The sequence below is a fragment of the Crotalus tigris genome, unplaced genomic scaffold (genome assembly GCF_016545835.1).
Source record: "Crotalus tigris isolate CLP2741 ecotype Arizona unplaced genomic scaffold, ASM1654583v1 scf7180000019409.675750, whole genome shotgun sequence".
Taxonomy (NCBI): Eukaryota; Metazoa; Chordata; class Lepidosauria; order Squamata; family Viperidae; genus Crotalus; species Crotalus tigris.
In genome coordinates, this window is record NW_024097523.1 from 485695 (window position 1) to 512013 (window position 26319).

Here is a 26319-nt window from a genome sequence, read left to right on the forward strand (position 1 = left end):
TCTATGTAGAACAGGGATTTAAGATGTAAGTATCTGTTTTTGAACCACGCAATGATACGTTCCCAAATTCTTTTAGAACTCACTGCTATGAAAGCTATAGGAGATTTGCCTTTTAATCTGACAATTCTAACTGGCTTTCAGTTGTACCAGGAGTTGGAGAAAAATGATCTTAATGCTGACCACAGCTGAGAAATAACATTTACTTAAGAGAGATGATGAATTGCCCAAACTGAGAAAGCTGTGCTCTGAAATACTCCTAGATGGCAATTCTCCTGCCCTTTGCTGTTGCTATAAAAAGTCTTCCCTTTGCTATTTGGAATTATGTTCTGCCAGCACAGCAGTCTGTTAAGGACTGTTCTCAGTCTTGAAAAGAAACGGACAGTGTAAGCTAGACAATCCAGTATTTGTTGGACTTGGAAGGATAAAGGCAGCAGAGTTAGATCCCGTCCTTAAAGAAGCAGGCAGTTCTCAGAATCTGCAAATGATTGTTTAGTCAGGCAAAAACTGCATCACAAGACTACATATTTTTAGAATGTGTGGATCTGTTTAATGAAAAACAGTGTTGAGAAGACAAAATTACTCTCTCTCACTGTTTCCAAGGGGAAGAATAGGTAAAATTGACTTTAAAAGAAAGCATCATGCCAGAACAGATCCAGAGAAGTGTGCATAAACAAGCATAAATAGATCTTGTTCTCTGTCAATATGTAATTAAATAATCCTTATACTTCCATAACAATTCATTGGTGACAGAAGTGAGATAATTAATACAAGCCACATAAGCAAAACTACATGCTCCCAATTATGAATGTAGACCTTAAGTTTTTGAGAGGTAGTAAGTATCCCTCAATCCTACATGTGTAATTTCAAGACTTCTTCCAAGTAGACAAACATGGTATTTAGAAAGAGATGGGGGTCCAGAGATGGGTTTTTGCAGCAAAGTATGTTAACAATCTTCTTTCCAAACCACCATATCCCTTTCATTTATGTCACTGAGCTGAAAGGTTATGCCTCTCAGCTGCTAGAGATCTATTGAATGATTCTGGGTTGGCAAAAAATAAATAAATAAACTTTTTAGGGTAGCTAAAGGTAGTCCTTGCTTAACAATGATAACTGGGACCAGAAATTCCATCTCTAAGCAATGTGGTTATAAAGTGTGAGGTCACACAATCACATTGCTTAGCAACAGCAAACCTGGCATGCCCCTTGTGTTGCTTGAACAAGATGATCCTCATAACTTTCAACAAGCAAAATCAAAGGGGAAGCCTGTGGGAAACTACAAGTCCCAGGTGGCTTGCAAGCAGGCCAGTGGGCAGATAGGTGGCTGCTGCAAGGTGAGGGAGCATACATAGAGGAAAGATTCAAAGATTCAATAAAGAAAAGTACCAGGAATAGGATATCATAAAAATTACAAGTAAATTATGTACAAATGATGATTGTGTGACTGTGGGACGCTCTGGATATCATAGATGCACACGGGTTGCCAAATATCCATATCATGTGACTACTGTGACACTAGGACAACTGCAACTTCAAGGATCAGTCATAAATCTCCTTTTTTCAGAGCTGTCATAACTTTGAAAAATCACCGAATAAGTGGTTTGCAAGCAAGGACTATTTGTATTGACTTTGCAAATATGAGTTTGAATACATTTTTGGAATAGGAGGTAGCACTAAGTTCATTTTATTAAACTATTTCAGCTCTTCCTTTATAGTGCAATGCAAAAGTACAGGTAAGCCCTTGTGGTTACAATGGGGCTGGCTACTAAATAATGGGAGACAAGGTGTCAGATGTGACATACTCTATTGCTGTTAATTGCTGTCAAAACATGGTAGCCCTCTGGGTAATTATTTCTAGAATGACATCTACCACCTTGCTGGTCTTCCTTTTTTGCATTTTCTAAACACAATATCTTTCTCTAACAACCTTTCTTTTTGCATCATGAGTCCAAAAATATGTTTAAGCCTGATTTCCTCCAATAAAGTTTGATTTGTTCACCAGCAGACGATGATACCCATTGCGCCCTTCCCCAGCAAGTAATTCTGAAGAATTGATTTGATTGCTGACTTATTTCTTCACTGTCCATCTTAAGACAGTGGCACCTCATGTCTAATTTTGCTCTTATCAAGACTTCCTCAGTATATTATTAATTTCTAGAGATGTGACAGTATTAGACTGTTGTAACAAAAACATTCTTGGAATATTCAGCTTTCACTTAAAAAGTTATTGTAACTCTTCTACTTTTATATTATTCCTAGTGCTTTAAGATTGTGCTAATGTAAATAGCATCAAATTTTTCCCAACCCCATTAAAGATAAGTCACGATATTAATACATTTTAAGGTAGTGCATTTTCCACATATCTTAATCATATCCCATCATAAGCAAAAGGAGTGGTCTAGATTCTTAAGGCATGGCTTAAATGATGTCGTTTTGCTCACAGGAGGATAGCAGCCAGAATATTAAATATGAAATGACTATTAAAATTCACTCTCAAGGCTCAGTCGGAAGTGGCTCGGAAGAAACAGAGCAACTTATTTCCACCGAAAACTTCACACCCACCACATGATGGCAACAAAGCGTTTCTTATGTCCTTGCAGCCCCAACACGGACAGTAGCCGTAATCCTATTACTGAGTGACACCAGGAAAATCCACAAGTAACCGTAAAAATATCATGGCAATAGCATCCGTTTTATTTTAATATAAACGTGAACCAACTCTTCACACCTCGGTTATAGTGGCGATGAGTGCACTGTTGGGGAGACCTGGAAGACCAGGTTAGTGATAAAGTGTCATAGAGAAAATCTATCTACCTATGTGGTTGCTGGAAGTCGAAAACGACTTGAAGGTACCTCAGCATAATAAAGTCCTTACTTACCGGGATAAAACAGCCCATGTAATGCTTTCAGTAGATCTTTCTTTTTCCTTTTGGACTTAATAACTTGTGGTCCTAAAAGGGTAACGTCCCTCTGTTCCCTCCGCTTCTAATCGCATATAAACTCTAGCTCACTCCAACGGTATTACGACCCTTAACTAAGATACGATAACCTTTACTGTCATTTTTTTTTACTGTGGGCACAACGACACACATCAAAAATGAAATTTAGTTGCCCGCTCTCAAAGTGAGCACATACATGACACACACCTAAACATACTATATACAACATATAAATACTAATACAACATATGTATACGCCAGGGATCGGCAACCTTGGCTCTTTTATAACTCGTGGACTTCAACTCCCAGAATTCCTGAGGCAGCGAGTCATTAAAAGAGCCAAGGTTGCCCTACACCCCTAATAGGGCTATTTATTTTGCGAAAAATATAAAGATACCAATAAGGGACAAACATTGGTTATTCGAATAAATCTATTACCAACTCGTGACCGTCTGTACTTTGCACGTCAGGTATAGTAGCCCTATTTGAACACATTTCCCCCCACATGGAAACGGAGATCGTGAGGGCAAAGAAACTCATTAAAAACTACAAGCCCCAGTATGCACCGCAGCATCAGCAGACCTCCCCCCATGACAAGCCTCGTGAAACGATACCGGCACGCATAGAGTTATAGCACTTAGACTCACACATGGAATACAATGTATTGTCGCCTTTAGATACCTAGATTATAGATCTAGATTCTGTCTATAAAAATACTTTTAATGCTGCAAGCCGTTCAGAGTCGCTTCGAAACGAGATGGGAGGCAAATAAACCTAATAAATAAAAAGTTAAATAATGCATCGAGTAGCATCGCATCTTGCCTCCTGGCTAAAATTTATAATCTGATTTAAATATATTGCTGCTTTAAAGCTGTAATCGTGGGAAAAAAGCTATGTGGTCGTCAGGAAAAGGACTCGATGGCACGATTAACGTTGCAAGGCCCTTAAACATGAGTTTCGATGCAATTTCGCGGAAGGCTGGATTTTCACGATCTGGAGCGTCGGACGTGGAACCCGAGGTTGGGCTGAGGAAGTCAAAAGGCTGGTTTCTCTTACAACTTTTCAAATTGTAGCGGCTCCGGCGTCTAAGAGTTTAAAAAGAATTTCCTCATAAAGTAAAACCCAAGCTGACAATCTCAGGAATTCCCCTCTTGGTTGCTATCTTTTAGTTTGCATGAGAGCACGAAATCTAACCCAGGTCATTTAGAGGAATCGTTCTCGCTCCTGAGGAAGGTGGAGGAAAAGAAGGGCGAACGGAGTCTCGGACGTGTTCCGTTGTCAGACCAGGTTTTGGAGTCTCAACTTTTTCCTACGTCTATGTCAGGGGGCAACCTTGGCTCTTTTATGACTGTGGACTTCAACTCCCAGAATTCCCGAGCCAGCATGGCTGGCTCAGGAATTCTGGGAGTTGAAGTCCACGAGTCATAAAAGAGCCAAGGCTGCCAACCCCTGATCTACGTCTACGTCTACGCACCGAGGTCCTCCTGATAGGAAATCTCTTTTCCTGAGGGGAGAGGAGGGGAGTTGGCCAAGCGAAAGTTACTACGTAGCCGCGTTGAACTCGGAAGTACAAGAAGTCTGCGTTGCGCGCCGCAAAGCCAAGCAGCGGAGGAAAGCCTTGCGGGTATGTTATTACTGGCGGGTATAATGACGGCTGAAGTTAAAGCGTTATAGAAATCACTCTCAGAGCCCAGGAGAACTTCGGCGAGAAGGTTGCAACTGCTGGCGTTTGCAGCCTGGGCGTCACGAGACGTAGGGACGCCTGCCCGGGCTCGTCCTCGTGATTCTCTGGAGCTTGCGGAGGGGTAGGGGAGGAAGAGGCGCTTCTGATCTGTCTTTGTAACGGCCAGAAAGCTCTGTTAGGCTTTTTTGAGGGGGCGCTTTGAGTCAGTATTAAGTCCCTCAAGATTTTTTTGGTGGGGAGAGGGTCAAGATCTTGCAAACGATTTGCTCCTGTCTCCTAGAGTGACTGGCCCAAGGTCACCCAGTTGTCTGTGTGCTTAAGGAACTCGGGCTCTGTTGGTTTCTAGGCTTAAAGGTGCCTTTAAGGCAGTGGTTCTCAACCTTTCTAATGCCGCGACCCCATACTACAGTTCCCCATGTTGTGGTGACCCCCAACCACTTATACATCACCGGGTGCCAGGGGCATAGCCAAAGAAAAGGGGGAAAAAATGGCGGACAGCCTTGCTTGGCGACCCCCGTGAAATGGTCGTTCGACCCCAAATGGGGTCCCGACCCACAGGTTGAGAACCACTGCTTTAAGGTCTCATAATCCTCAGCTATGAAAGCGAAGGGGCTGTGTTGGAAGAAGAGCCTTCTTCCTGGTTCATCCAAGCTGGGAATAAACATGGCAACTGCTTTGGGAAGAAGGTTGTAGTTCAGGGCTTTACAACCTTTTCACCCATTGTATCACTTTTAGGATATGGCAATATCTGAGTACCACCAGTCGCCTAGCAAGGTGTCAAAAACTTGATGACCCCCCCAAAAGGAAAAAAGTGATGAAGTACAGGTAGTCTTCGACTTACAACAGTTCACTTAGTGACTATTCGAACTTACAGTGGCACTGAAAAAAGTGTCCCCCCCCCCAAGGCACAGCAGAGCAAGACACCTGCCTGCTCACCTGGCGGTGCTCTTCCTCCTATCCAAAGTTTCCATTGATGTGAACATTTCTGTTGAGGATTGGCAGCGGGGGTGGGGTGGGGTGTTTGTGGTTTTTATTCCCCGGTCTGATGGGTGGTTGCAGCAGGTTTTGGTCACTTCACCTGACCCTGGGACACTGTGACCGTCATAAATATGAATCAGTTGCCACACATCTGAATGTAAATCACAAGACACTGGAGATAAGGCAACAGCTGATTGGTGCTTTTTCAGGGCTCAACAGAAACACCAGGATCAGTACGGCGCTCCAGCTGGAGCTGGAAGAAGTCCTGGAGAAGCGCCGATCAGCTGGAAAGCGGCACTGATCCTGGTGCTTCCACTGAGCCCCGACAGCCCTGCAGCTCCAGCCATCTCTCGCTCAGGCTTGTGCAGTGCTGCCACCGGTTCAGCTCATTCCCCTCCCTATTTTAGATTTATTCTAAAATAGACCACATTATTGAGAATAGAAAATGCTTATATGTCCCAGGATTAGCTTCATAGTAGTTTCACCAATTAGTGATAGGATAAGAAAAGTAACTTAAGAAGATTATTCCCCACACAAGCAAACTTGAGCTTCAGTATGCTCTTGCAGCTAGACATGCCTTTTTCAGGAAAAGGATAGATAGATAAAACACATACAGTAAATGCAAGTGAAACTTTTCCAGCAGATGAACTTAAAACAATCCCTCTTGGTAACTTTGGGCTGTTCTTAAGATACAGAGAGAGAAAGGGGAAAAGAATAAAACAAACAAAACACATTTTTCTTCACTCTGTTGGCCAGACAAACAGAGTGAGGGTATTTCCTTTTTTTGGTGGCTTGTTTTAAGCAGAATTTCTAGCAGAGTTTTAAAATTCTTTTATCTTTGGGTTAGAAACAATAAACAGTCACATTTACCTGACACACAAAGACTTTGACACACATATATACACAAAGGAAAACAGAAAGGGAAACAGATGTCTTAGTTTTACACATCCTAGTCCAGTGATAGCGAACCTATGGCACACGTGCCAGAGGCGGCACTCAGAGCCCTCTCTGTGGGCATGCGCGCTGTTGCCCAAGCAGAGTTCCCCAGAGTAGTGAGCATGTGGCGTTTGGAAGCGACAGGGCAGGAAGTGAGCAAGCAAGCGGTATTGGCCCCCCAGGGGTGCCCCAGAGATGGCGAAGGATTGGCCCCCACCGCTCTGGCCCCGGCCACGCTCACCGAGAGAGAGAGAGAGAGAGAGAGAGAGAGAGAGAGAGAGAGAGAGAGAGAATATATCACTATTTCTTATTTTCCCTTTAAGTACCTTTATTTAGCCAAATTGGTTTCCCAGCAAAGCCCATTTCTTACATATTTCTCTTGCTCTTCGTTTTCAGCAAATCTCCTAGGGGAGTCCTATTTTTCACCTTTGAACTGCCACTTCCCATGTTCCCTCTCAGATGTGGGGCTCACTTTGGCTCAGTCAGGTACAAAAGTGTCTGGGAGGTTAGCTTGGAGTCCCATTCTGGCATGCCAAATTGTTGAAAGAAAAGTCTACATCATGGTTCATCCAAACTGGGGATAAACATGGCAACTGCTTTGAGAAGAAGGTTGTAGTTTATTGGAGAGGAGAGCCAGAGAGGAAGATGGTTTTGGCAGCAAGAGAAGTGAAAAAAAAAAGGACTGAGCACATGTAGGAAGTAGGTTTTTTTATACCCTTTTGTTTAGAGCAGTAGTTCTCAACCTTTTTAATGCCGCGACCCCCAACCGGTCGTAAGTCGAGGACTACTCAACTGGTGCAGCACCGTTTGCAGAATGGGACTTTTGGCGGGCTCAGCAGGGCAGAGAAAGCCTGGACAATTCCTATTGGCTTTTGAAAGCCAATAGAATTAGACTCTATTCAAGAGAGTCTACTCTATTGGCTTTCAAAAGCCAATAGAATAAAAAGGAGTAGCACAGCTGAGGAAAAGGGGGAAAAAAATGGCGGACTGCGTTGTTTGGTGACCCCCGTGAAATGGTCGTTCAACCCCAAATGGGGTCCTGACCCACAGGTTGAGAACCACTGGTTTAGAGTGATTTCCTGTTCCTGTTTTGAGGCTATTTCCTGTGTCATGTATTCTGACCTGAGTTCAGGTATGCCCTTTGGCCTTTGTGAGTTAATCCTACCATGTCCTGTCCCAGGTGGGGTATGCAGATTTTAAGTCTTCTTAATCTCCTACTCCAACTTTCCTGATGGTTTACATCTGCATTTGTACAGAGCTGGTTTCTGCTTGGGGGAGGCAGACTTTGGGCTATCAAGGAAAACTGGGCATGCTTTTCTGTTTCTTTAAGATCCTTGGAGGAAATACATTTTTCTGCCCTTTTAATATTTCCTTCTCTGGGGGGGGGGGGGCTGACTTCCCACAGGTGTCTGAAAGGGATAGACACCGAATTCTAATGTATTTCCTCAAGCGCGGGTAATTCTCGACTTAGGGCTACAATTGAGCCCAGAATTCTTATTGCTGAGAAATTTCTTAAGTGAATTTTGTCTCATGTTAGGACTTGCCACATTTGTTAAGTGAGTCACTGCAGTTGTTAAATTAGTAACATGGTTGTTAAGTGAATCTGCCTTCTCCATTGACTTCGCTTGTCAGAAGGTTGCAAAAGATGGTCACATGATCCCGGGGGCACTGCAACAGTCATAAATATGAACCAGTAGTCAAGCATCTGAATGTAAATCACGTGACCGTGGGGATGGTGCAGTGGTGTGAAAAATGGTCATAAGTCACTTTTTCAGTGCTGCTGTAACTTTGAATGGTCACTAAATGAACTGTTGTAAGTCGAGGATTACCTGTACTTCACAGAAAGAGTAGTGAAAACTTGGAACCAACATTCCGTGGAGGTAATGGGTCAATCATCATTAACTGAGTTTATGCTTGAGATAAACACATGTCCACCATCTGACAAAAAAAAAAAACCATAAAAAAGGAAACAAAAAACTCAAAGGGTTTTTAATGGACGAGTATGTCTTTTTTTGTCATCACTTTTCTACGTTTCTAATTTGTGTGGTAAGCACCGAGATACCTAGTTTGAAATTTCCTTCCCCATTGCAAAACTCAAGAGTGTCTTCTAGCCAGTCAATTGCAGATTTAAACATAATGTACATATATTAAGAGATTTGGATGAGATCATATCCCATTTGTATTAATTTTATTGGGGGTAATTTAAATATTGCTCAACAAAAATGCTGCTTTTGCTTGCTCAAATTTACTTTCATGGCCAAGTTAAATTCCTAAGAAAAGGCCATACCAGTACTATTATTATTCTCAGCCATCATGCTACTCTATTATCAACTGCAATGGAAAAAAATCTGGATCAGACTATACTGTACTGGTCTGCGTTTGTATGGCAATGAAATAGTATCTGCTTTTCTAGATAAAGGTTCCTGGCACATGGAAAAGTTTAAATGTTAAAAGAAGAGCATGTTGTTTCTTCACTTAGTCCTTATGCCTGTGGACCGAAGTACAGTAATACCAAACAAAAAGGAGGCAGTTACATGACACTTTATTCAATGTAGGCCTTAGGGTTTGAAGATGATAGAACAATCTTTGCCAAAAGCTAGCAACTGTTTTTGGAGTTTTGCTTTTGTCTAAGTACGGTAGGATGTGATTAGAGTATTCAGAAATAGCCATGTGTTCATATATATTAATTCAGTATTGCATCTTGGAAAACTAAAGGCAGTTAAAGCAATTTTAAGTTACAGTCTAGTGTTTTGTGTGTGTAAACCGTTTGCAATGTTTTCCTATTTTCAAATTACTGTGTTTAAAGGAAAAGGAGGGGAGTGTGCATATTACCTTGTATTACCAGTAAATAATTCTTGGTAAGGAATGTAAAAAAAATGATGTGCTTACTTTAATGTATTTACTTTAATGTTGATTTTGCAATGTCTCTCATCAGATCCCAGGAAAACCCTTTAAAAGTTCTGAAAACTGCATGTTGTCTATAGTACAGCAGTGAGATAGTTCAAGGATACTCACAGGCAAGCTCATATTGCAAAAGTACTATTGAACTGTCAGTTACCAGTTTGTATTTTCGGGCAAAATTCAAAATAGTATTGATAAGCTTTAAAGCCCTTAGCTCAAGAATACTTTATGTCTCTTCTAACTCCTACTCCTACTCCTTTAGGCTGCTGGCACAATTTAAACTGATACGAAATATATTGAATTGAAATATTTTCCAAAGCACTATCAGAACATTTTTTATTACTGCCATCATTTAATGCAGGCTTGGGCATTAAGTGGGCTGCCTGCAGTGCAAACTTCTACAGGCAGCCATTGCCAATTTACTAGCATTGTTACTATCAACAGTTTGCAGACCATTTTTTAAAGGTCCACCCAGTTGAGCACTGATGGTGAGAAACCTGTGTCTGGCTTATATATTAATGGCTCCTGGATTTATTCGTAAGAAATCATCATCTTACTGCAAAACCCAAGAACCATGGCATCCTACCAGAATAAAAGGAATCTGAGCTTTTAGCTTCTATCTTGAGAGGACTCTGGCTGATTGCTGGACCTTCCAGAAAATCAACAATTGATTCAACATTGTAAATGACAGGGTGATGGCTTTGACTTTCTCTTCCTACCAGCCTGCTGAGTGGAGACTGTGTGTGCATCTATTAGGCCTCCAGCCAATACATGTGGCTTTAAAGGCAAAAATGTTAGCTATCTTTTCTTAACTGTCTTTGCATGAGGAGTATTTTGCCCTGACATCACTATAACCCATTGGGAGGCTTGTCTGTGGAGATTCTCAATCATCCAGGTCATGGTTGTCTCAGTTCAAGAACCGAAGAAGCTTCTTGAATGAGAAGCAAAATATTTTCAAGGAAAAAAAATCCAAGAAAATGCCTTTTTAAAAGCACCTTTGGGACATTGGGAAGCTCATTTGAATATCTTTGTCCTGTAGTAACCTGCAAAACTCATTTCGGTGTCAGACCAGCACTTATTTAAGAGACGGGCTGCAAGAAAGGTGATTTTTAAATCTCTTTTCAGTGTATTCATGCACAAACATTTGAATTGTTACAGGATCATAACTCTTATTTATAGCACATGTTGTATGACTTCTGTTCTAAAAAATGCTGTCCTGAACCATTCATGTTCTGAATGAGATGCTGCACTTGATCTAAGGAAGGATAGCAGATTTTAAATGTTTCTCAGAATTTAGAAACAGAAAACATGGCAAAAAAAAAAAAACTATGAGCGTTCCATTGCCTTTTGAATTTTTCTTAATTTTTTTTTTAAATTGTCAGATGATGGACATGTGTTTATCCCAAGCATGTTTAAACTCAGTTACTGATGATTAACCCACCTCTGCTGAAAGTTGGTGTCAAGCTTCCCTTACTCTTTCTATGAAGTAATTTTATGAACTTTATGTATCTATGCTGCTATAAGATAACATTTTAAGTATTTTTTTATCAACTAGCATGGAGGAGATCCAGATCATGATAGTAATAGAGAACTCTCTTTTCTGATCAAGGAGGTGGTTCTAGTTTTAACCTTCATTAACTTGGTTTGCTCTATTCAGCTAAACTCCAAACATCCCTGTACCACTAGTCTTTTAACAAGTTCTATACAATGTATATAATTAAAAGGGTTGCATTTGTCCCCCCTGCATTTGTCTTAATTAGGATTTAAGTTCTTTGCTTTCTTTGCAGCAAAAATGGTTTCTGCAAAGCAGCTGGCTGACTTTGGCTACAAGACCTTTTCGAGCTCCATGATGCTTCTTACTCTGTATGGTGGCTACCTCCTGAGTGGTGGTGTATATCACACTTATCAGAGAAATAAGCGACTGAAGGAGCAAGGGATAAATGCTGATGATACTAAGCAGTGAACACTCAGCACCTCATAGGATGCGTAATAAATGGAAGACTGGTTTGCTTTATCAGAAACTTCTGGGATTTTTGCCACGAAGAATATGAATTTCAAATTGTGTTGAAAAAGTGGAAATATCTGTATGGATATATAGTCATTCGATTCTTTGTTCACAGTTTCTCTCATTCCTACAATAGAAACTGTGAAGCAACTATTAAAAAAATTATTTACAGATAACTTGGCATATGTTTTTATTTCTTTCTGGCCTTAAAAAAAAACCCTCCTCAAATAGAATCAACTCATTAAACCAGAGTAAGGTTTTCATTCTTACCAACTTCCTGTCCCAATTTTAAAACAACGTATCTCACATTTCAAAACAACTTGTTTATTCTGGCATAGGGAATAGTTTAAGTAGCTTTTGAAAGATGTGAATTTCTTGCATGTGATGATTTATTCCCTGACCATTCTTCAGCTGATTATAGGTAGATCCTTCTATTCCATCAGTTCTTTAAATCTATGTGCTACCTAGCATGCAGATGATTTTGCCAGCCATTTTCATTGCACCAGAATAAAAATAAAAAGTAATGAAGAAAATTATATTTAAACAGTCTAAGAGGCAATGTAGGATCATCGTGCCAACAGAAGGTCATGCTTAGGGTTAGATCAGCAATCATACCTACTGAGACACAAACATGAGCTATTTGTTTCTGCAGTGTCAAGATGATAATTCTTTTTCGTCATTAAATCTTAACAACAGCAAGCTAGTAAAATAGAACTCAAGACCACAGTGAAGATTACCTTTCTCAATAAAACAAAATGCATAGATCCTATTCATCAAGCACTTTTTAATCACAGAGTAAACAATAATATAAAATGATGATAATTCAGGGGATTTCCAAAGCCCAAGTCCTAACAACACTTCCCCATCTTCCATCTCCTTTCAAGTACCATTGAATAAAAGGCAAGTGGGGGCAGGAGACCCATCCAGTCCTTCTGAGACAGCCACTGCTTCCCAGCAGTATCACACAAGATTGAGGTTCGTCTGGGATATCACTTTTCTTCTCAAAACGTGGGTACGTTTACAACTTATCTTTATGGGACAATCAGCAACAAACACTGGTCATCCCTATCTATAATCCTATTGCTGAAAACAACTCATTTTGTTTGGTAATTCTTACATGAACTCAAATCCAGAGTTTGTAAAAAAAAAAAAAAAAACCCACAATGAAGACTTTGGAGATGCTGCACCACTCAAGAAAAATAATAAATGCCAGCTTTCTCTTTCTTATCACTCAGTAAGATGACATGAGGAAAAAAAATATTTACCATTGATATGCCATGCACTAATTAAGCAAACCCTTCACTCTACCACAATCCTCAGGTTGTTTAGGTGTAGCCCAGTTTAGCATCCTAGGACATAAGTAGGTCCTACAAGAAATATGGACTGACTGTCCAAATATCCTGGAATGTAGTAAAGCAGACAGAACTCGTTAATGATCAAGCTTAACAAAGAAAAATGTTCTGAAGTCTACTTTCTCTCCTTCTCTCTTACATATTTCAACAAACATTTAAATACAAAATGGCTTATTTTCTTTAAAAAGTTAAAGTCGAAAAAGGTTTTGCACTAGTAATCAGCTTCTTCATCCTGTGCAAAATTGCCCATGCTGTGCCTGTTTCAGATTCGCTGGAGGATTTGGATTGTTGTGGCAGTTGATTAAAAATTTCTTGTAACGGGGGGGGGGGCATTTCTAGGTATTTGAATTCAAATCTTTAGAGTGGGGGCAGCTGTCCTGTTTTTACTCTTCTGCCCATTGGTCACTAATTACATGGCCATTTATCCGATTGCGATCATTGCTTGGAGTGTTAAGAATTCCTTTTCTGTTGTTTGAAGTCACATCATCATCAGAGCTGCTCTCCACATCACTGCGCTCATCTTTTGATACCTGATAAAAAGAAGCAGAAGTATATCACAAATAAGGAATTTAAAAATAGTTAAAAACAAGCTCATATACAGTAGATGCTTGTTCTTTAAATGGTACAATTTAAACATTTAATTATGGAACTGAAGAACTTAAAAAGACTAACAATACCAGGAAACTGGACGGCCTCAAAAATCATCAAGCTTTCTTTGAGAGCAAGGTTTGCTCAAAAAATAATGAAAATAATTTTGAGGGAGGCAAAATCATAGATGCACATGCTAGTACAGGCTATTATAGTGAAAAGAGCAGATAGCATTAATTATATATTAAATTCTCTACAGGAATATATTTTTATTAATAACAAATTGTTTTCTGCCTTTTCTCTTTCAAAGACATCCTAGTTAACAATCAAAATGTTTATATATTAATAAAAATAGCCTTAAAAATTAAATAGATTTAATGTTCTTAAGAATATTTAAAGTGTCTTTAAAATAGCTGATTATAGTAAAATTAAAGACACTAGATTGATCTGCCTAAGATATGGTGTTCCATAACCTGCCCAACAAAACATCTCAGATGAAAGAGAGGATCCTCCACAAACTTATCTTGGAAAAAAAGCAGTATCACAAGACAAGATGGGTAATTCCCAACCATTATTCTGAATTGATCTCATCTCTTTCACCCTAAGGTATTCAAGCAAAGTAATGGAAAAAATAGCCCATCTTCTGACTCTTTTATCTTCTCCCATTTTTATATTAAGTCAATGAAGTAATCATGGGGACCACAGAATGTTGCCACAAAATAATCAGATACAAAGCACATGAGAAAAAAGATTGGTCTTAAACAGAGAATACATCTCAGCTTGCAATACAAAGAAGAAGCAAGGAGCTGTAGAATAATAAATAACAGTTGAAGAGTTTGTTAAAGATAGCCTAGAAAAATATCTGATGGTATTTCTATACCTATCATGTTTCTATCAGCAGAATCCCCTGGAGTACAATTTGTATTAGGTATACATGATCAGGTCTGAATCAACACACATTAAATTGGGAAAGGAAAAAGAACTGAACATATCCATCAAATATAATTTAAAGCTGAACAGAAATATTCTGCAAAAATTCACAGCTGTCAAATTTGCAAATTTGAAAATAATTTGATATATTTAGCATGATCAACTCCTGGCTGACCCTGGTGATGAAGAAGTGGTCTCTTCTAATTCCCACTATAATATCACTTTGATAATTATTTTATCTCAAAGAAATTGCAAAAATGTGAATAACTGAGACAGTTTAGATAAACTATAACACAACATTATTTTGATATAATGAAGATAATTGAAAATCACAATAAAGAGATCAAGGGAGACATCTAAACTGAAATGGAAACATTCTGAATAGAATACATACATAGGAACATTATACATATCATTTATTTTCCTGAATATCATCTTCTATGTGCCCCATGAATTTGATAGTAAGAAAATATAGCTTGATAACAAAATTATGTCAATTGTATCAAACATTGGAGGAAACAGGTTTTACATTCCAAATCACTCAAATTGACCCAAATATAACAATATTCCCCAGTATAGTAATTCAAAAGTGATTCTTTTGCACTGTTATAGTTACGTCACTTTAGTAAGCAAGAAGTTGATCAAAAATGTTTTATCAGAAACTACGGTAACAGCAAAAGTAATTATTGCCATAATTTTGAATTTTGTAGTTACTAGTGCATGAATGATAGAGGAAGGTTTTCACATTAGCAGAAATGGACCAGTTGACTAACTGATATTGGAATGCCGATCAATATCTTATTTCGACTGAAAGAGGGGAAAAAAACAGAATTCCATAAACCTCAAAGGTTTAGCAGTTTGGTTTGCCATAAGGTGGCATTATATTACTGTTGAAAGAAAAGTAAAATCATTAATTGAGATTAATAAAGAGGCTGAACTGGTACATTTCTTCAGAGCCAACTTAATGATTTTATATCATCATTTAAGCACTTGCCAAGGCAGGTACACCTCTGATTTAACAAGGCTAACAAAGGTAGAATGTGCTCAGACTAGCCTCACCCCTGATTACTCTCAGCCAGGCGTATGCACTTTGAACAGCCTAAGCAAGGCACATAAAAATCAGAATAAAGCCATGCCAGTGGCAAGTTAATGATTGCTAAGGCCAACTGGAGAGACCTACTTTTCAGAGCTGTAATTATCCTGCTCTTGCCTGAAATTTCTTGCACAAGAGAAGACAGAACAAAGTGGACTGTGATCTATTCTTAATTTATGACTATTGTTTTCCTGAAGCAGCTGTAAGAAAGCTAGCGGGAAACACTTTTAAAGCGTTTATATTCTGGATTTCTGTGCCAATTCCAATTATAAGTTGTCCCAATTTTAACTTTTAAATACCACGATGGCTTGGTCCTATGCACTTAGGGCAGTGGTTGTCAACCTTTTTAATGCCGCGACCCCCAACCGGTTGTAAGTTGAGGACTACTCAACTGGTCGTAAGTCGAGGACTACTCAACTGGTGCAGCACCGTTTGCAGAATGGGACTTTTGGCGGGCTCAGCAGGGCAGAGATAGCCTGGACAATTCCTATTGGCTTTTGAAAGCCAACAGAATTAGACTCTATTCAAGAGAGTCTATTCTATTGGCTTTCAAAAGCCAATAGAATAAAAGGGAGTAGCACAGCTAAGGAAAAGGGAGAAAAAATGGCGGACTGCGTTGTTTGGTGACCCCTGTGAAATGGTCGTTTGACCCCAAATGGGGTCCCGACCCACAGGTTGAGAACCACTGGCTTAGGGCATTATGACAGGTTCCCTCACCTTCTTATACCATCAGGAGGAGACCTGGAATTATGGGCCCTATACAACACCTGTTTGGTAAAATCTCATCTTAACTTTCCCAAGATGAGCAAAAGGATTATTTTGAGATGCAATGAGTTGAGCAGGATTTTATATTTTGTACGCAGTAGTTTTTCATCATAAAGCTTTATATGTGATCCAAAATAAAATATTTTTAACATTTTATTGTGTCTGGCAGTCCTAATTACTTTTTTACTTTAAAAAGAAAAGATTTATTAAATGCAAATAACTTTAAAATGGAATATAACAAGTGGTTATAGGGATGAATAGTACTGAAGATTATAGCCTCCTAAGTCTAAACTTTCAGAATGATAACAATTTAAAAGACATGTGAAGCAGTTGCCACTTGACATTAGGCAGCTCTGAGATTTAATTTGGGATAAATTTAAATAAATAAATAAATTTAAAGCCCAGGAGGGGGGGGGGGAAAGGCAGCCCTCCCCCTTTCCCTTACAACTGTAGCAGAGATGGCACTTACATAAAAAAAGAAGAGATACAACTTCAGTCTGGTACAGAGAAAAGGAATGAGAGAGAATGGAGATTACGGGGAAAAGTCCACTCCTGACTAGGAACCTGATCAGGAGAGAAAAGCAAAAAGAGACCCCCAACTTGGAAATTATTTATAGCCATTCAGCAGAAATACACACATACACTTTTAAATTAGTAACTACAAAATAAAATTAGAGAAAGGAAAAATAGGAAGATACAAACAGAAAATGGGGATAATTGGAATACATAGTACAGAAAAATCATCCAAACATAAAAAAGGTTCTTTTGAAAAATAAATGCATAATTCTGGAATAGAATTGCTTACATTTGTAAAAAAATATTGGTTACTGGGACTCTAGTTCAACACTCTAATCCTAAATCATTTAGATTCAAGTAATGATGAATCCAGTGATTGTAAATTCTACAATCCCTTTCCTACATTACAAATAAGCCCTCTCTTACATTACATCAGATAGTTAAAGCTTTCTTTACAGGGTTACAGCAAGTACAGCTAAACCACCTCTCTAAAGTATCAGGAGACTTGATGTACAAAAACCCATTTTCTCTGCTCTCACATATTGATCTCAGAAGAAAAGAAGTAAAAACTACATTGACTCAATGAACTAGAATTTTGCAGGTTACAGATGTCAAGAATCTCATTTTTAACAGCAACACTGCAGACACAGGCCTGAAATAGTTACTATGTAAAGGGAAGAAGAGTTCAGTAATAAAATATTTTGATTTATTAGAAATTTTATTTCTCTCTTCTATTCGGACATAAACTAAGTGTGATTTAGATATCTCAAAAATGCTTTTTCATGAGGCAACTGGACTTTCTTGTTTTTCTTTGAAGACATTCCACTTCTGATCCAAGAAGTTTCTTCAGCTCTGACTGGATGGTGGGAAATGGAACGATTTATACTCTTTGCAGACAGCTGGTCATTTGCATTCTTTTAGAGAATCATTGAGGCCACCTGGAGATTTATCTTTGTAGTCAGGGTCACCTGAGTAGTGCCAATGGGTGTGGGGCCTTCTTGGAACTGTTGAAAGGACTCTGTTGTAGACTGAAGATAGATGATGTTGTATCCCCCTCCCTTCTGTTGAGAGAGGGCTGTTCAGTTTTGACATAGATGGCCTCTTTGACCCTTCTTTCAAACCAGTGGTCCTCTCTGTCCAAAATGTGGACTTTGCTGTCTTCAAAAGAGTGACCTTTGTCTTTTAAATGCAGGTGGACTGCTGAATCTAGTCCTGATGGGTTTGTTCTCTCACGTTGTGCCATGCGTTTATGAAGTGGTTGTTTTGTTTCCTCAATGTACAGAACTGCACATGGCTCACTGCATTGTACTGCATGTACCACGTTGCTCAGTTTGTGTCTGGCGTTTTTATCCTTGGGGTGGACAAGCTTCTGCCTTAGTGGATTCTTGGGTTTGAAGTGTGCACCTATGTTGTGTTGGCTGAAGATCCTCCTGAGTTTTTCTGATATTCCTGCAATGTATGGAATGACTACGTTGCTTTGTTTATTGTTTTCTTTTTTGTCCGTTAGGGAAGAGCTCCTGCTGGATCTTTTTTGGGATTTGATGAAGGCCCACTTGGGATAGCCACAAATTCTGAGGGGTTCCTTGGTGTGTCTTAGTTCTTTTTTTTTCCCCATCTTTGCCGGTAGGCAGGCCTTCAGCTCAGTGGTGAAAGGTTCTGATAATGCCCATTTTATGCTCCAGTGGGTGGTGAGAATCAAAATGTAAAAACTGATCTCTGTGTGTGGGTTTTCTGTAAACTTTGATATTAAGACGTCTGTCTTCCTTAATGTATACTGCACAGTCCAGCAAGGCTAGACTATTTTCCTTAACATCTTCATGTGTGAATTTGATGTATCTGTCCACCGAGTTGATATGTTTGGTGAATGCTTCCAATTCCTGTGTTTTGATCTTGACCCAAGTATTGTCCACATGACTATACAGTGAGTGGGTGGAATTCTTGTGGGTGGAATACCCCACATCCAGTCAGAGCTGAAGAAGCTTCTTGGATGAGAAGCGAAATGTCTTCAAAGAAAAACAAGAGAGTCCAGTTGCCTCATGAAAAAGCATCTTTGGGATATGACCTGGATGACTGAGAATCTCCATAGATGTGTGATTTAGATCTTCTCATGGCAGAAATTCCTGAGAATCTTGAAATGTGAAATGTAGTTTTTATATAAGTGGTTCTTACATAATGCTTCAATAACTGCACTGTGATTATTACTGAGATAATATTTATACACATTTATAATATGTATTTATATTTTCATGAAAGCTTTTGAAAAATCTTTTCCTTATAGACTAGCAGTTATGGTCCTAACCTTCTCTCATCAGCAAGTAGATGACGTTTTCAGATTAACACTAAATCTCTTCATTTTTTAATAATTAAAAGCATGAAAGAATAATTAATCTGGAAGAATTCTTTTCATATAAAAGCACAAACTTCACAAAAAATAAACATGCATTGTGATTTTTCACTGAGAGTCCTCTGCCCTTCCCTGATAGTATAAAATCTGAATTCAGGACATTTTTTGTCATGCAATCTCCATTTTTTTAAAATTAGAACATGGCAACCACTGGGCATAATGGCAATAGCACTTAGACTTATATACCATTTCATAGCACTTCACAGCCCTCTCTAAGTGGTTTACAGAATCAGCATATTGCCCCAACAATCTGGGTCCTCATTTTACTGACCTCAGAAGGATGGAAGGCTGAGTCAACCTTGAGCCGGTCAGGATCAAACTCCTGGAGTGAGCAGTGAATTAGCCTGCACTACTGCATTCTAACCATTGTGCCACCACGGCTCTACATGATGTCCCATGTATGATTTGTGATTTCACAATACTTGACACCTTGGAAACTTGTTTTTCACAACTATTTTTTAAAAAACTGGGTTTGAAAGTATGTAGGAACCCAAAGGGGAAGGGGCAATTGATGAGCATTTTTTTCCAAGCCAAAGACACCACTTCAGTTACTTCCATAACCTAGCATAGATTTGTAACTCTCTTCCTATCAACACAACTTGCTCTATCTAGATAATTGATGGCCACATATTACATCAGGTGCTCCAATTACATAAGCTTGACTTATATCAGGAGTCTCCAACTTATGGGCCGTGGTCTCTTGGTCACCAGGCCGCATGAAGGGATGGCCAGTGCACATGCGTGTGGGTGTGTACTCACCTCCCACATTCACACTAGTGCTGATGTAAGTGTCCCTCGGTGCTAGCGCCTCCACGAGTACCCCACCAGCACTAGCGCCACCCCGAACATCCCACCAGCACTAGCACCACCCCGAGCATCCCGCTGGTGCTAGCACCACCCCATTTGTGGCACTTGTGTGGGCCCGTTTGCGCATGGTCATGTGTGGCCCAGTTTTGCACTTGCACACATGTAATGGTGCCTGCCTCCCTTTCTGGGCTGCCAAACCAAAAAAGTTGGGGACCTCTGCCTTACATTAATTCAACTTTACACAGACCTCTCAGAAGTGGCACCTTTCCTTTTCCAAGGCATGATCACTAGGATTGCATTTCCAAAAATGGAATAGAGAGAATGTAGCAAGAAGATCAGGGATAGCTGAAGGAGTCTTGTCCCCTTCACATGAAACTGTCAATAGTCATGCATGGGCTTGGCTCAGAATAGGAATGAAAATATCACCAGCTACCATTCTATCTCCAAACATTACACAATGTTTGGAGGACAGCTGATTCAATTCCAGATTTAAAAAACTGAATTACTCAATATTTACAGAGTGGAATGGTTTCATAAGCAAGTATCTATAAATTTTATATGTTATTTACATTTCATAATACATTAATCCATGAGGAATCCTTCCCCACTGTCGCACCCTTGACAGCCACTTATTTCTACCTTTCCTGGTGCAATAAAGAACGGTGAAAAATCAGGCATTTTTTAATAAACTCAACTTGAGTCCTACAGACATGACTAAAAGGCATGAAAAACTGATCTGATTTGCACAAAGTACTCTAGATGACAAAAATCTAGTTGATCTTGCTGATTTCAAAAAACAAACATACAAGCCCTAAGCAGAGATGAACCTTGTTTACACTTGGATGAAAGGCTATTAAAAAATCTCAGTGATAAAGGTTAATGTGGGAAGTTGAAAAAAATATGGCAGAAAGCTATGGCACACCATTTCCATTGTGTTGTCAAGAAAACAATATTAACAAACCTAGGTATTAGGGTCAAGTTCGTCTGAAATAATCTTTGCTGAGTATTAGAATACAGAATTATTATTTGCATTACAGCGTGATTTAAGATGGAAACCTTCAGTAAGGGGGCAACTCTCTTTTTTCAGAGTGACTGACCCTTTTGACATTTTGAAGAAATGTCTTTTGAAGAAAATGAAAGCCATACTCAATTTTCTGGTAATGAAATTAGTCATGCATACCTTTCCTCGTGCCACAGCTTTGTAGGCAGTGCGAATGATGAAGTAGGACCAGATGATATTTAATACTTGTATAATTAAGAGAAGGCTATTGAACAACCACCAGGATGGGTAGGGGCCAATTATTTTCCAGCTTTCAAACATTGTAGTATTCAGTATCCTAGAAATCAAACAAGAAGAGGTTTGCATTCATTGTCTTATTCTGAACTTTGACAAGGCCCAAATTCTAGACTGGGAATAGGTTATCTAAATCAGCAGAAACTTCTCTCCCATTACAATTCCCCCCCCCCCCAAAGAGTGAAAATGCCTCAAATCTTTAAGTGCTGATATAACAGCAGGTATCTGTGAAGAGATTCCAGTTTTCTCTCTGCTTGGGTTTCCCCCCACAATAATTTGGGTAATCTGGCAAATTGCTTACCAATTTCTTTCTTGAGAAGAGTGAAAATGGTCTGTTTTATTTTGTTAAACAATTTTCAGGATTCGGAAGTCTTATAAGTCTCCCAGAATTAGAAAAATTGTTTAAGATGGGTGACTATACAAATCTTTTAAAATAAATACAATGTGTAATCAACTTATAGTAGGCTTTCCACTAACTAACTTTGAAGCTAACTTCAAAAAGAGCCACATAGAAAGTTGAGAAGAAAGCTAATGAAGTCAGCTTACTTTTGTAGATGGAGCTCATGAGACTTGGCAGCTCCTCTCCTGCCAGTCTTCATTAGCTATGTTTGCCTTGTGGTTTTCAGAGGAGAGACCTCTTTGCCAGGAGAGGAGAAAAATTAGCCCACTCTTTGCAGTCTAAGAAGTGCCACACGGTATTGCAAAACACATAGCAAAGGAACAGCAGAGCTACTTCCCAGTGTAATCTGAGAGAAACGGACCCATTAGGAAACCCAGGGCATTAAAATAAGGATAGTGAAAACAATATTAAAAATTCACTGCTTTCCTACCACCTAATAATGGTTTGCTAATAAATTAGAGTAGGCTAATATGGCCCAATCATTAAGACTGGCAACCATAGGTTAAAAAAAAAAAGTGCTATCTGCAAATACCCAGAGTGCCAAGAAAATTAACAAGGTAACAGTATCTCAGTGCATTCCCTGCTAAACTCAGGTAGAAGCTTATCCTTGGAACTAAATAGTAAAGACATATTTCTCTCCAAACTAAAATGTAAATATCTTGGGCACAAAGCAGCTCTCCGAGGATTCAATGCATCTTCCTTGCCTGAGGAGTTCTCGTCTATCCTGACCTAAAAGGAGGCAGGAATGTATGTTCACCAACTTGAGGATAAAAATCTAACAACAGCAACACCAACAATTTGAATCCATCCGCATGTAAATTTAATTACTCCTCATATCAGCATTATTGTTGAGTAGCAAATATTATTCAGTGGAGCATGGATTGCCTTGGGCAAGTTCCTGGGAGGCCTAGTGAAGGCCCAGGTCCGGAGCATAGTGCTTCCCCAATTCCCACATGAATGGCCACAATTCATTCCCAAAATGGCGCTTGTTTCCAGGACAGTGCCATGCGGCTTCCGTCCTGTATCCAGAGGCAGATCAACAGCTTCCCAGAGATCTATGGAAAAGGTAAGTAGACTGAGCCATGACGGAGATGGGCGAGGTGGAGAGCATGGGACTCAGCAGGGTAGGAAACAAGCCCAAGGCCTGGGGCCACCCAGTGGTCCAGGATTGGGGGGGCAGAGTGATGGAGAATTGCTACAGCATTCCTGTGATCGGTTGTAAAGGTGGGCCGATTGTCAGGGGCCAGAATTTTTTTCATATGATCATGGAGGCACTGGAGCAGTTGCATCTTCAGGCAGGTGTCACAGATCTTCTCATTCAGTGCCCTTATAGTTTTGAATGGTTGTTGAATAAACTGTCGTAAGTTGAGAACTGCCTGTAAAACTATTACTAAGAACAAGGACAAAGGTACACATTCATCTTCTATACTCTGATAACTTTGCTAACATTCTGGGTAATATTCTACCTATAATCCATAACAGAAAATCCATCAGATCAATAACTGAAATCTGTCTTGTGGGGTCATCTAAGGACCCATGGATTCTATATTCAATGATGAGCTCATAATCATTAAGGATTTAATTATTTGCTAAATTTGCAGAAGGCACTAATTCCCTTTTTACCAGTAAAATGTATTGGAGCTACTTAACCATGTGGCACATGCCAAGTTCCAAAACTTACTGGCCCATGTTCCTGACTCTTTTTGCTCAGAATGGTACCCCAGCAACATCAGCATCATTGAACTTCAGGATAACCATGAAACTACAAAACTAATGAGACTGGACAAGTGTTAGAAGAGGAAAAGTTTCATCAGGCCTTCTGGAGTGACTCTGCAGCCTGAGATTACTCACAGCAAGCCTCATAAGGAAAAATGTGTCTTTTTACCTTTGACTCACAAATTATAGGGATTCCTGTAGAAATTAATCAAGGCCAAATGGAATCCTTGAAATAATACAGTAAAAACCAGGAAGAAATCAACAAACTATATTCAATTAATTCAGGAATTAGTAACCTTCCCAGATCTTACATGCCCCTGGGTTATAGTATAAAGCTATTACAATTTTCTTTAAACCATGAAAAGATAATATTAGTAATGTTTATGATATGTGGAATAAGGAATTGGACTATTCAGTTCCAAAATCAATGGATGCCAGTTAAAAAAAAATGTAAAATAAGACGTCTTGTGACTAAGACTTGAAACCAATTTCTCAAAAAACTTTGTGTTTGACTTCCGGTGGATTTTGCGCGCGCGATGGCGGCTACTTTGTAGCCGTCTCTCCTGGGTAAGTGTAAGAACCGCTATGAACAGCAGACATCAGCTGTTCAGTGGTTCAAAATCTCCCTCCCGGGCAAAGGGGGGGGGTAGAGAGTGTCTGAATAGTGGTAGAGCCTCTTTTGCACCCCCCAAGTTTTTTGGGGGGGGGGTGAAAGGAGTGCTCCCACGGAGTTCAGACTTGTCTCCGCTTCCCAGCTGTTTTTGTCCTCAGGGACAAAACGAGCCGCTGCAAACACCTCCGTGCTTAAAGAGAACTGGTGAGTTTTTTTTATAAACGGACAGAGCTGAGTAGAGGATTTAGTTTTTGCTTTCTTTGATTTATTTGGATTTTAAGTTTTAAGACTTGCTTCTATTTTTATTCTCTCTTTTTATTTTTTTTTCTTTGTTGAAAGGGAAAGTAAAATGGCGATCGGCAAATCTCTCGGTGTTTTTTTTTTTCTGAAGTTAGAATGCTGACCGGCAGGCTTTTTGGTGTTTCTCTTTCTTTCCTTTCCCTTTCCCTTTTTATTTTCTTATGATTGGAATGGTTGTTTTTGGTATCTCTAAGTATTTTTTTTTGGAACGGACTTTTTCTATTTAATTATTTTTTTTTCTTCTCCCTTTTTTTTTTTCCTTTGAACTCCCTTCTTTTTATTGTAATGACCCTTTTTTGAAGGACTTTTTTCTGTTTAATTTTTTGCAATTTTTAAGAAGGAGTAAAACTTTTTTTTAATTCTTTTTCTCTTCCTTTTTTTCCCTTTTTTCTTTTTATTATAATGACCTTCTTTGGAGGGAGTTATGATTTTTGAAGGAATTTTTATAATTTTTTAAGAAGGACTAAAGGTTTTTCTTTAAGATGGCTCCAAAGCGTCCAGGGATTTCTACAGCTTCTAAATCAACAGTTTCACCCTCTTCTGGGGGTCAGCTAATAACTATGAAGGATTTGCAAGACATGATGGGAGATGTTATAATTCAAATTAGGGCAGAAATGAAAAAGATTTTAGAGGAAAATAATAAGATCTTGAGACAAGATTTTGTTTTGGCTTTAGAAGGAGTTGCTTCTGTTCTTGAAAAGGTGAACTCCCATGTGGAAGAGGTAGCTGAAAAAGTGGACATAATGGAGGGGAAAATTGAAAGTATGGAAAAAGAAATGGAAAATGAGATTCTTATGCTTCAATATGGACAAATGGAATATGCCTTAAGAATCAGAGGCCTGGGAGAGTCTTTGCAAGGAGATCTGAAAGAGATGGTTGCAAAGGACTTTGCATTGATTTTGAATAAAGAAAAAGAGGGAATACTTAGTGAAATTGAAAAATTATTTAGGGTTAACTCTGTGGTGGCAGCACAGAAGAATCTGCCAAGAGATGTGGTAATTTACTTTGGTAAAAGATCTTTACGCAATGAAATTGTGCAAGCCTATTATAAGAAGAGATTTCAAATTGCTTCACAAGATGTTATAATTTTTAAGGAGATCCCATCTAAAATTTTAAGAAGAAGAAAGGAGTTTGCTTTTCTAGCAAATGAACTTAAAAAGAGAAAAATTCTATTTAGATGGGATGTTCCGACTGGAATGGTGGTGAACTACCTGGGGACATGTCATAGACTTAATACTGTTTCTCAAGCAAAAGATTTTTATACTTCGGTCCTGGGGGTATGTGCATCGCCATCTATTAGGTCTCAACAAGTCCAGATTGAGGAGCAGAAGACAACTTGTGTAGCATACAATTCCAAAGAAAAGCAGCAACAGAAGAAGGTTAAGGAAGTTTCATATTCAGTGGTCTCTGAATCTCTGGGAGATGTTAGACCTACAAAGTCTTTGGAGCAATCTTCAAGGGTGGAATTGCTGCCTGAAATGGAAATTGGGAAATCTCAGTTTGAGGGGCATCAACAAGAGAGGAACGGGCAGAGGATAACTTGTACAACTTACAATTGTAAAGATCAACACAAGGAGGAATTTAAGGAACCCTTATCTGTATTGGCTTCGGAGTCGATGGGAGATTCAGGAATTTTGGAGCAGTCTCCTAAGGCAGAACTTGCAGCATTTCTTACAAGTTCGATACAAGAATGGAGAATGGAAATGGAAGAATGGAAGAATGGAGAATGGAAAAAACTGGAATGTGAATAATTAATAATAATACTAATATAATTGAGACTGATAAGGATGCAGTTTCTTACGGATGGAATTTGTTATTGGTGAAGATTGAAATGTTTAATGTGTTTATTATGGATAGGCGTATAAGGGAATTTTGTTGTTTTAAGTTTTGAACCTTTAATGATAATATTGTTTAAATTTGTGTTTTGAAGGGATTATAATTTGTTCATTTTAGTGAGGGGATTCTAATGTTTTAAATTTTAAGTAATGTTTAAATTCGTGTTTTGAAGGGAGTACAACTTGTTCAAGTTTTAAGTATGCTTAAATTTGGTTTTTAAATATTATTAATATTTTTAAGAGAAAATAATTTGTTTAATTAAATG

General features: G+C 39.0%; 2 protein-coding genes across 4 annotated transcripts in view; one reads left to right on the forward strand and one right to left on the reverse strand.

The window, feature by feature from the left end:
• Window positions 1–4377: 4377 nt before the first annotated feature.
• Window positions 4378–11616, forward strand: LOC120316542 (cytochrome c oxidase assembly protein COX14). Its single transcript, XM_039362258.1, has 2 exons — window positions 4378–4560; window positions 11223–11616. Exon 2 carries the CDS (start codon window positions 11228–11230, stop codon window positions 11396–11398), a length of 171 nt encoding a protein of 56 aa, XP_039218192.1. The 5' UTR covers window positions 4378–4560; window positions 11223–11227; the 3' UTR covers window positions 11399–11616.
• A 588-nt stretch (window positions 11617–12204) lies between these two features.
• Window positions 12205–26319, reverse strand: part of CERS5 (ceramide synthase 5) — a 50697-nt gene continuing 36582 nt past the window's right edge. For 2 of the 3 annotated variants that reach the window (XM_039362254.1, XM_039362256.1), the window contains 2 exons: window positions 21076–21232; window positions 12205–13322 (listed from right to left, as the gene is read on the reverse strand). In XM_039362254.1, coding sequence (XP_039218188.1) covers window positions 13176–13322; window positions 21076–21232 — 304 coding nt within the window. In that variant the 3' untranslated portion in view covers window positions 12205–13175. Of the gene's footprint in view, window positions 13323–16637; window positions 16733–21075; window positions 21233–26319 lie in introns of all 3 variants that reach the window. The other variant, XM_039362255.1, reaches the window with a different exon arrangement.

Excerpts from the sequence above, each read along its gene's own strand:
- LOC120316542 (XM_039362258.1), top strand. The coding sequence starts at position 11,228 with ATGGTTTCTGCAAAGCAGCTGGCTGACTTTGGCTACAAGACCTTTTCG.